This window comes from Callionymus lyra, chromosome 2 (assembly GCF_982586985.1).
Source record: "Callionymus lyra chromosome 2, fCalLyr1.hap1.1, whole genome shotgun sequence".
Taxonomy (NCBI): Eukaryota; Metazoa; Chordata; class Actinopteri; order Syngnathiformes; family Callionymidae; genus Callionymus; species Callionymus lyra.
Window position 1 is genome coordinate 44,415,129 of NC_141819.1, and position 11,853 is coordinate 44,426,981.

Sequence of the window (11,853 nt, forward strand, 5' to 3'; positions counted from 1 at the left end):
TACAGTAACTTAAGATTCATGACAACTTCTAGTTCTACATCATAGCGCTTTTTCCTCTTACCAAGCTTTACTGTTGATTCTTTCTTAAGGCTCTCCCTCACTGCCCAATAGGGGGCATGGTATGTGTGGCAGCCAAGAGAGAATGGCATGTGACACATGTGGACCCACGTGTATGGTATGTGGCACTTCCCCGGAGTCATCACAGATTGAGTGAGCTGTTCGGCACTTCTTTCAGCCACCAGAGGGCGGAGGGAAGCGTTTTGAGGCCCCTTGGGAATTTATGGGTTATTGTCATGGGGGGTCTCTCTATTGCCAGGTATGTTGCTCAGTGTCGGCCTTGCACAGGTTGAGCTGATTGGGACCTTGGATCAAGGCGTCCACCAGACTCTGGAGAGCGCTCAGGCCCCATTTAAACATAGCGAGTATGGCTCCTTTTTCTGCAGGTCTATGGTCCCCACCTGCTGTTAGGTCTGTTGTCAGAATTGTACATTTGATGGTCTTTTGCAACACTAAGGCTGTTTGCTTCAACAATAGTGTCAAGTCACTCCATGTTTTCAGGGTTGTTAGACACAGACCAAAGAATCACCAAAGAGAAAATGCTTGTTTAGTTACAGATGAGAAGGGTTTCTCTCCCCCATCCCATCCTCTCAGCCTTCCACAAAGGGGCGACCGAGAGCCTGCTGACCAGCAGCACCTCCGTCTGGTCGGGGAGCTGCAAGGCCTCCGACTGGAAGTTTCTGCAGAGAGTGGTGAGGAACGTGGAGAAGATCATTGGGACAGCACTCCCCCATCCAGGACATTGCACACTCACACTGTCTAAACAGAGCTCATCGAATCCTCACCGCCACACCCACCCCCACCATGGGCTGGTCTCCCTCCTGGCGTCTTGCAGGGCGTTCCTCAGTATCCGCTGCAGAACAGACAGACCCAGGAAAAGTTACTTTCCTCTGGCCATCAGACTGTTGAATGTGATCCAACACCATCTGTGCATCATTTTTGGACTGTTTTTTTTTTCACATTATTTATATTTGTTTACAGTTTTCATTTTCACTTTAAAATCTAAATTTTATCTGCACTACTTTTATTAAAAAATGAGTTAAAAGAGGATCAGAAGTCTGAAAACAGCCACACTAGATTTTATCCGTGTAGCAACGTGATCCGTAAAGTATAGTTCCGCTTAAACTAGATCCCTAATGCAATAAATGATGGACTTTTTATAAAGGAAAATACATTTTCTCGTGAAACACGTTTTTTTTTTTAAATGTGTATATATATATATATATATATATATATATATACACAAGTCCAGGAGGATCAGTCTGTTCATTCATCCATCAATGAATCATTCTCGCTCAATAATCCGTCATGAGACGCATCAGTTTCAATAAACGACACCCTCTACCTACTTCCGGTTCAGTCACTCATCTTCGTGGAAATTTATTTTCGTTAATTTATTAACTATAGCGGTATATTTTCTTATTATTTATTTCCATTCTTAATTATTATTTTTTTTTACCATAAGCATGGCTGTATTATTTATTTTTGTTTATCTTAAAAAACAAACTCAAAATGTATTAAAAGAGTACGATAAGGGCTATGGTTTGAGCCGTGACACACACCCACTATTAAGAATCCGTTTTTTTCTTCAGATTATTGAATATATCTTCTCTCGCCTCCCCTGCCACAGAGTTTGAGCCACAGATAAAACTCATTTGTCTCTACATCTCGATCAGATCCGAGTCCCCATCAGGCTCCTCCTCGATTCTCTTCAAGAGCTGCACCGGAAACCAAACTTTTATCATCGAACTTTTTTTCTCTCTCACTCGGAGGTAAAATGAGGAAATAAGTCGCCAGACCTCGTTCCGTATTTACAGGAGAAGAGCAAAGTTTGAGATGTTAACGGCGTTGAAGTTGAACGGAGAAGCGGCGCGTCAGTGGCCGAGATAAAGATCAGTTTGGACGGCTTCACATAACGGACCTTCATCATGGAAGATGTGAGTATATCTGCTCGCGCCCGCAGATCACTAACTTTTAGTCAACATTGAGTTATTTTGTGAAGGACGTCCGTCAGAAATAAAGACATCTTTTGAAATGATGACTTCAGCACCTGCCTGCCTGTCAGTTCGCTGTCAAGATAAACCCAGTTTTTAAGAACTACATTAGGCCACACTTTCCGTAACGCATTGGAAATTGATCATACGTTGACAAATGTGCTTAGATAAAAACACTTTTATATTTACAATAAAACGAAATCGAAATACACGAAGGCCATAATAGGAGAGCAATTTGAGGAACCCGTAATGGGAAGTAAAGTGAACAGTTCTCTCAAACCACACCCAATAAAGTACTCGTTGTTCATGCAAATGGTTCCTGATTGTTATTGGCTTTATGTAAAAATGATTTGGAAAAATCAAACATATTTACTATGAACTTGTAATTTGATGTACATATCCAAGGATGATCTAATTGTATTTGTAGGATGGAGCTGGAATTCTGAAAAGCATAATTTTCTCCAAGTATTTAATATTGTATACATTTAATTAAAGTTAGACCTATTTGGATTTGCGTTGGTGTCTTTTGCCCCTCTTTTCACCAAATGAAAATAAGCTAAAATTCTACACATCTAAATTACATTTTTGGCCCCTTAATTTGAGTTGAATATTGTACTTCTTTTTTATACATATAGATGTAATGTCAGTTCAGTCTTTTTAATTATTGAAAGCATCCTGATTGCATACAATCGTACATTAATCTGAATATGAAATGGGATTCCATTCCAACTAGTTCTGGATAGAATGGTCCTATTCTATTGCTTCGCTACTTTTCTCAAAACATGACGATGATCCACTCATAGTCATGAGTCCCCCTGGTCATTGGCCTGACCTGTATCACGCAGGCTGAGGGTCTGACTGACCCTTCTTCACTGAAGAGGAAACAGACAGACACACTATATCCAAGCCCCATAACAATGCACCCTCTCTGTTGCCCCTCAAACTTCCCAGAACTCAGCAACAATAGACACATATGTGTCGGTCCTTTTACTTGGACAGTACTGACCGCACCATTATGTGGTGACTCTGAAGGTCTTGGAAAGGTCTTCCCTGGTAGATGAATTCAAGTCTTTAACTAGGACATGACTATCTTTGACATATATCCCCTAATGTCCATCTGTCTCTGTTCATCTGTTCCAATAACACACTATGGTTACATGAAACTAAATATTTAATTCAATGCAGATAGTAATGCAATCAGTTGAAATTTAGTAACATATAACTGTTAAACTATTTCATAAAATAAGACTATTTTTATGTGAAGGAAAAAATATGATCTATTTAGTATATAATTAAGAATTTCAAGAACTTGGAAGAACATGTCAAGTTGATGGGATAGTTTGTCTTGTTATGCTGCATTTTATTTAAAAAAGTATCTTTATTTACTTAATCACCTATTAATTTCACTTTCATATCAACATTTACTCTTGACAGTATAGATCTCAATATTTACACAATGTTATTTTACAAACATTTTATTAATCATAATAATAACAGCAATATAAACTGTATGTATTTTATTACTAGGAACAATAAATAAGCAATTGGCATTGGCCAGGAAATGGATAACTAATGGATATTGCAATTGTACCCAATCAATAAGCTCATATTTCCCAGATTTGATAGCTCTGTCTGACTATCTGTGACTTTTCTCTACCTTACTTCCTTTTCTGTTTTTGGATGTGTTCCTCTCTAGGGTCTATGGTATTTCAGTTCTCCAGCTAAGTTCATTTGGTTTAATGTTAAAACAAAATAAAAAAAAACAGATCGAGTAGTATTCTATTTCTAAGTTAAGAAAATGCACATGATTAAAAATCCAAGGTTGTTGAACTAGTTGGTTTAAGTGTCTCTTTAATTGATCTTGGACTCTATTGTACTCATCAGTATGTAAGTAATATTTTGTAGAGCGCTTTTCCCGACCAGGGTCACAAAGCGCTTAAACAATCAAAACAAAACCCAATAAAATATATACTTAAAAGGTCAAGACAACACCGAGACAAACAGCTCATGATCTCGGTGAATCAACCACGTAGTATCTTATCTATCTAGTTTTTGAGACAGACCACAATGGTGTTAATGATTGACACATATAATGAAATGCATGTTTACAATCGAATAAGTCACTTTCTGTCTGCTCCAGCATGTAAATTAGAAATCAACAGACTTGTAAAGTATTTACACAAACATTTTAATAAGTCAGCACCTAAAATGAATAAAAAACTGCATGAATGAAAGCATAGTGATCATGTGTGTTTGCCCAAACTCTCTTTTAATCAAAAATATTTACATTAGAAAATGTGCTTAAGCTCCGCCCACTGATTTCTGGAGATTAAATCTTGTTTACCCCACCCACCGCTACTCTGCTGTGATTGGTCAAGCATCAAGTCACCACGCGTCATAATTCCGGGAAAATTATAGCTGTCTGGAGGAAAGCAAAATGATTAAATTTAAATGCGCTTCACTCTTGTAACCTCTTGTTTGCCAAGATTTCAGATGGGCGAGATCTTTATAAAGTAATAACTTCAAAACTTTGTCATGATCTGAAACTTTATGCATCATGGAGAGGAAGACTTCAATGATTAACATCTGAGTAAGTCAGGAAAGTTGGGTTTTCACATTAGTTACCCTTTAAATATTTTTTTGTAACATTTTAGGGGCTTCTTCTTTCATATAAACAAACAGGCATGAGCTGGAAATAAAACAAACTGGAGAAAACATATGTTCCACATCTGCATCAGACTTCATAAAACACGTGGTTAAGTAATTAGGACGAAAGGACACGGAACAGAATGGGTCCTCTCATATTTTGGAGAAAACAGGGTGTTGGTGTTCTTGCTCAACTTCTGACTATGACGCCATTGTCAGTCTACAGACCTAGTCACTTTTGGTTTGAATGTAAGTGGTTGTTTTTGTTATCTATGAACTGTAGTGAATGAAAGAAAAACATGGTTGAAGATGATGATTATCATATGGTTTTTTGGAGTTAACAGATTTTCTATTTAGCCTAAACCTTTCAGCTACGTATCCATTTTGCAGACGACTTTTATATCACGCTTTGCTTGCCTTTACAGTCAAGATTTATGAGGTTGGACCCCTTTTATGGTTGACATCCACCCCTGATTCGCCTACTGACTTCTCCCTCTGCTCCTCTGACATCCCGACTTGATTTTAAGCTTAATTAGATATTAATCTATAATTAGATATAAACAAGGGGTATTTATTAGCCAATTTCAGTTAAGATGATAGAGAGACTATTACATACGTGAGACTGTCTAAGCTCTCTGTGAGTTAAGGAAACAGGGTCAGTGTGAAAACCAACTCTTTCCAGATGCTCCTTGACCTAAAACATAAGCAGAAGCAGATGTCTGCTGAGGTGTGTCTTCTCTACAGACCTTCCACCCTTCTCTTGTTCAGGCCAGCTGACTCCACAAAACCAGCTCTGTGTAGTTTAAGGTCAATGTATGTGGCTGAAGAGTGTGGTTAGCGTTGTTTTCCCCTGCGGAAAGTACTTCCTGTGTGAGCTACAGTGGTCCTCAGCTGTTAGCTCAGTAACTTCTGCAAGCTTCACTTGCAGACATTCCACATTTCATATTGAAAGAGAAGCACCGCATTTTGCATTTTGACACCTGCATTTACACATTTAGTTAATGTGTGCACCGCAATATTAACAGTTTGAAAAGTCTTGACTGCTGATGATGCTGTGCTGCAGACAGTGTCATGTGATTCAAATTTACAAGAGAATCAGGACCAGACAAAGAGGTTGTTTAAAACAGGTAGAGGACGTTTAGAAAATCAAACATGCAAGATTGTAAGTACTTTAATGTTTTTTAGGTAGAAAACGAGTGCAATAGTAAAATATAATAAATTAATATTAAAGATAAATTACGTTTATTTAAGACATTGGTCATGTTATTGATTCTTTACAATAACTATTAGTTAAGAGTTAAAAACATAAATAAAAAACATAAATAAAAATTAAATGTATCTATCATTTGTACACAATATGTGAGTAAATAATCAGAAGTTAATACTATAACAAAAAAAATGTAAATCAACTTTTGCTCTATATTTAATGTGCCATCAAACACTGGAATATGTCACTTCACTTCAGGATGCAAATTATTTTATTATACAATTTTCTTTTGTTGCAATTGTATAATCTGCTGCTATGAATGTTATACAAAACAAGCCTCCTTTTTTATTAGTTATTAGTGGTAAATAACATTGAATTAATGATGACCCTCTGAAACATTCTTATCTAAATAACATAATAAAACTAAAACATTATACAAACCCAACCCTGTGCCTAAGCAAAATGCAATTTTTACTATATTGCCAGAGGGCAACTTATGTGAAAACCCAACTCTCCTGACTTTCTTTCCATGATGCAGTAAGTCTCTCACCATTATGATGTTCTGAAGTTATTACTTAATAAAATTCTACCATCTGATCTATCAGGTAATTCCTTAATAATGGACTTTACTCAGCTGCAATCAAGCCCTCTTTGTTTATACAGGACTTTCAAGATTGATGACACAGTGAAAAACCTATATTTCTGCAAAAGACGAAGCATTTTCAGTGGATGGGGCTTAAGCGCATTTTTTAATGTAAAACTTAAATCAAATATATGCATGTTGGCTTTAAAGTATACGTCAACAAATACAAAAATCCAATCAAAATGCGAAGTCCACTCTAGATTAGACATCTACTCTATAGCAAAACTTTCCCTTCGTTTTGTTGTTTCTTTGCTGAGAAAATTTTGAGTGGTGGCATCAAAAATGATGACGATGCTTAGCTAACAACAACATTGATTTCATGGTTACTTTTGGAAGTTATCAGTGGAAGACATTGAAGAAGTTCAATTTAATTCAATTTTGTCAAATCAAATTGTGGCGAGGGAATAGTTCATTTTGACAGAAAGAAACCTTAAGCAGAACCAGACTTTTTTTAATTCTCTTAGCAGACGTTGATAACATGTACATTTAATAACATCTTATCATTGCTAATAATCATGTTGTTTTTTTGTAGGCTGTAAACCTAAACACATGTACGTTGTTGCGTCATCTTATCTGCTTACGTTACAGTCAGATAAAAGAGACATGAGGGGAACTGAACGCTCTCTTGATTTTATTATACTATCACCATTTAAATCTCTGTTCTACTGTCATGACTGGTACGAAATAGTCACTAACACTCCTTTTCCATGATTATTTTTAGGTTTTAAAAGCTGACCAGGTTCAGAGTCGGCTCGAGCTGCAGGGGAAGGCTGGCTGGATAAAGAAAGCAGTGGGGCGTGTGCTGCCCAGCTACAAGGAGCGCTTCGTCCATGTGAAGAAGACAGAGATTGCAGTGTATGAAAATGAGGTAATGATAAAGAGAAGCTCCAACCTTATAACTTTGTTTGTTTCTTCATGGACACAGTTTGACCTCACGCAAGCTCAATATAATTTTGTTGTGCAACAGGACTTGAAGAACTGTCTGGAGCGGCTGGATCTAGAAAACTATGAAAAATGTCATGAAGTCAAAAGTCATTTTAAGAAGAAACACAGACTAATCCTCATCCATTCTCCCAATTGTGGAAACAAGGTCAGAACAAACCTCTATTCTCGGTATCCCTCCTCTTTCCCATACATCTTCAGTCTTCAAGGTTCAAGCTCTGATCTTGAGCTCTGATCTCTGCATTTATCTTCAAGTCATTCGACAGTGCCAGAGGACCCAAGATCTCTCTTCTAACTGTCTATACTTCTACTCTGTGCACACAGTTCTCAGAATCGTTCTGTCTCCCTCTCCTCCTCTCTCTATCACCGGTCTCTCCCTGCTCTCCTTCCCTTGATCTCCCTTCGTCCCAGCCGGTCACAGCAGAAGGCTGTTCACACACAGTCTGGTTCTGTTCAAAGTTTCTCCCTCAGAAGGTAGTTTTTTCTAGCCACTGTTGCTTTTGTGATTCACTGGGACCTGTTTTTCTCTACCTTATTATGGCGTTGGATAAATGCAAAATGTATCTTGATGAGATAATTGAGGTGATGACTTTGTCTTGAATACAATTTACAATTTTACTGTACGGTAACTCCATGGTGTCTCCTATAGTAATCATTCTAACTCAGTCGTGGGCATGTACTTTCCTCAGGGGCCACATTACATACAGGGGCTGTTGTCAGGGGCCATCAAGGAAAAATAAAGGAATGTAAAGTATAAACGGAAGTCATAAAATCATGCTTAATATGATAAGTTTATCATTTTATTGTATTTAACTTTTTTTTTAAGAATCTGAACTAAAAGCACAACTGTCCAAATAGGTTTTTATTTATCTTCTCAAATTCAATAAGTACTAATAAAATTAATAATATGGAGGACGGAATTTTCCAAAACAAAAACCCAGTCGTCATATTTAGAGACTAGAAATATATAATAGGAATAAACACAAAAGGTTACATGATCTTTGACTTCATAAGGGCCACATAAAAACAGTCAAAGGGTTGCATTTGGCTTCTAGGCTGTACTTGGCACAGGTCTGCACTGACTGACAAGCTTTTGTAACTTTTCGGGTTTTTATATTTTGCAGGTGCCAGATTTGAAATTCCAAACTCAGAGTGCAGAGGAAAGGGATGCCTGGATCAAAGCTCTGGCTGATGGCATCAATCGAGCAAAGAACAAGATCTTGGATGAGGTAACTTCAGACGTGCATCCCTAACTTATCCCTAAAACTAGGCAACTGATTGTGACCTGCTTGCAGGTCAAAATTGATGAGAGCTGTAACCTGGATCATGTGACTCGATCTAGACCCAAAGGTAACCGTGGAAGGCGGCCACCGACCAGAATACACATGAAAGAGGTAAGGTTTTCTTCAGAATCCTTTCACAGAATTTCAATTGGAAACATAAGTAGCATATGCTGTGTGCATGTTATATTTAAAACTAAAGCTGGACTCTATGTTCATGGGATTGATGAAATGTGGGTTGTAAAGGTGGCTGGAATGTCTTCTGATGGGATCCTGCGCCTGGATCTGGACATGGAGAGTGCTGCAATACCCACTGACAGCAAAGTGACTACTCTTGATGAAGTGGAAACAAAAAACAACGCTGATGAAGCTGGAGAAGAACTTAGCAAGACTCAGGAAGTTAAATCGGAAGTCAAGAGGAAGGTGTTGATGCCACCGATGCCCCCAAACAAAGAAACTAAACCTATTCCAATACCAGCCAGAGACCCAGATGGTGTTGAGGACTCCGAGCAGGTAGAGGTAACACAACTGCCTGTTCAATTTAGACCGAAACAAGTAGAATTTAGAAGTGATAACTTCATTCTAATTACAATACAGAGCAGTCACAACAATTACTTTAGTGACATCCATCATTCTTCAATCCATACATAATACATGATTCTATACATTTAAAATGATCCATACTGACAAAAACACAATGTATTCTCTGTATTCAGAAAAAATGTTTTGCCTTATCTTAACTAATATTTCATATCTATCTTGAAGGTCCCTGCACCCTCAGCTTCAGCTGAGTGTACCTCACTTGCTGATAATTCCATAAAAGAGGATGGAGCCGTAGAGATGTCTCCAGAAGCAATTAAAAAGCTGCCTCCGGTCCCACCTGCTAAACCCACAGGTAGATCAAGGAGTGATGTGGTGGACGCCTCAAAGCCCTCACCAACCTTCCCTCCTCCTACTCCTCCACCCACCGACAAGAAACCATTACAGACAGAGGGTGCTGTGAAGAAGGAGGTAGAACTAGAAGCTCAAGTTGCTGTTAATAACACAGACGAGGAGCAAGTTCTCTCTGATAGCATTTCAGAAATATCAATCGCCACTAAGGATCTCAGTCCAACTTTAACTCCGGTAGAAGATCCATCATCTGTTGCTAGTGAGGGAGAATGTCTTTCTCTACCAGATTCAGATGAAATACCAGTCCAGCTTGACGTTCCTTCTGTGGTGGTGACCTTGAGTGAGCCAAGTCTGAGCCCGCTGCTTTGCCACCTGCCAGGAGACGAGAAAAGATCAGAGGAAAAGTCTGTAGACAGCGGTCAGCATTCCGACTCAGACAGCGAGTTCTCTCTGGATGGAGATACACTGGCAGCCTCCACGTCTGCTTTGAGAGGTAGCAGTGCAGGCTTGGATGCTCTGGACATCAGTGAGGACAACATGGAAAACTATGTCAGCATTCACCTGGCTCAGCCTCCTGCCACACCCAAAATTGTTTCAAGTGGTCAGTCTAAGGCCTTCACTGCTCTCTCAACTTCAGCCAAGATGCGTTCTGCCTCTAGTGGAGACCTCCTCTTCAACGTCACCCCCCAAACTGAAGAGAGAACTAATAGAGGTGCTGACAAGGACCAAGTCATGAAACTGGAGACCGAGCTCTTCGATGAGATGAAGAAGACTGGTGACCTCCTACGAGTGTCCCAGGCTGTGGGCGATGGAGAGGTAGTACCTGGAGACCTTCTGGCCAAGGCCATGGAGAAGCTAAGGAAGGCGGATCACGTCCTCCAGGAGGTTAAGAAGCTAACTCTGGTGAAGAACAGGAACAGTTGGTGAATGTCGGTCAGATATAGCTTAAGTTCCTAACCTTCATATGTTGAAAGTGTCTAGATGTTTGGAATTTAAAGATTTTATCTGAACCCGAACATAAATTCCAGCTTATAGCTCTGTACTTTCCGTCAGTTGCTTTACTTACATGCTAACTTTGTATGAAATGCTAACATTAAGACTCTTCCCAGTACATACAGTAGACTAACATTCATTCATCAACTCGTCCATTGAGAGCTAACTGATAATGATTAGAATGTCACAACCTCACGTTAGACACATTTTATAGAAACCATGTTGTTGTCAAATGAGGTTGCAGAATTGCTGTCAATCACCATTCTTGCTGTAAAATCACATATAAAGTAACGTTAAAATAGATTGGTTTGTTTAACTTACTCCTTTGGGAAACTGATATTGAAGATGTAAAACAAGAGTAGAATCTTATTACTTGCAAAAATACAATAAGCTGACGTTGCAGGTATTAAGGATTTCATGCTTTGTGCCTGGAAATTGCTGTATTGTTGAAAAGGCAAGTTTGTTTAATGAAATGGGTAAGTTGTAAAGATAGTGATGGTAAACTCAGTTTGTCGTTGTTAAAGTATGAAGAGAATTTAAGAGTTTTATATTAATAAAAATGATGCACAGATGTACAGTATTTTCTTTAAATTAACTATATGCCGCTTCACTGGCAGAAGCTAAATACATTGGAGGTTTAAGCATTGAGGTCTTCATTCTACAATTACTTTTTGCCCATTTGCCCACAATTATATTCTCTTTCTGTAGCAACAAACTACAAATTAACCTATTAATTGAGCCTGATTAAGATTATGGGCCTTAAAATTGCTGAAAAAAAGCTGGATTTCTGTAAATATATCTCAATTACTATTTAATACATATGGTTAGAATTTAAGCAACATTGAATGCATTCGAATTTCCATGTGGGTCTTCTGCCCCTCTTCCCTGGACCTGATTGATTTGCCCTCTCCCCTAAAAGCTGCACTTGCACTTTTCTTCCTCCTATTATCTTTAATATCTAAGAAGCCTATTGTTTTTTATCCAATAGTCCATGTTTTTCTTGGTCGATTACTCTTCGATCGCCCCATTGTAGAGGCTAAAATTCAGACAGCAAACTGTTATGGGTCCAACAACTTATTGGCTTCAACACCTGCCAGGTGTTTTTGTAGGCGACATGTTGAGATTTTGTATCTTGATGACAGATTCGGAACTTTTTCACGGGGTACGAGTGACTTGCTGGAATAATGGTACAGAAAATGC

The 11,853-nt window shown here is 38.5% G+C and overlaps 1 protein-coding gene across 2 annotated transcripts; it reads left to right on the forward strand.

Moving 5' to 3' along the window:
• Positions 1-1,786: 1,786 nt before the first annotated feature.
• Positions 1,787-11,225, forward strand: plekho2 (pleckstrin homology domain containing O2). 2 transcript variants are annotated; one of them, XM_087785433.1, is made up of 7 exons: positions 1,787-1,994; positions 7,269-7,415; positions 7,515-7,637; positions 8,614-8,718; positions 8,785-8,883; positions 9,016-9,288; positions 9,535-11,225. In XM_087785433.1, the coding sequence occupies exons 1-7, from the start codon at positions 1,986-1,988 to the stop codon at positions 10,585-10,587; spliced, it is 1,809 nt and encodes a 602-aa protein (XP_087641559.1). In that variant the 5' UTR covers positions 1,787-1,985; the 3' UTR covers positions 10,588-11,225. The 2 variants fall into 2 exon arrangements, with proteins under 2 accessions (XP_087641559.1, XP_087641560.1); XM_087785434.1 differs by having other exon boundaries at positions 9,016-9,282.
• The last annotated feature ends 628 nt before the right edge of the window (positions 11,226-11,853 follow it).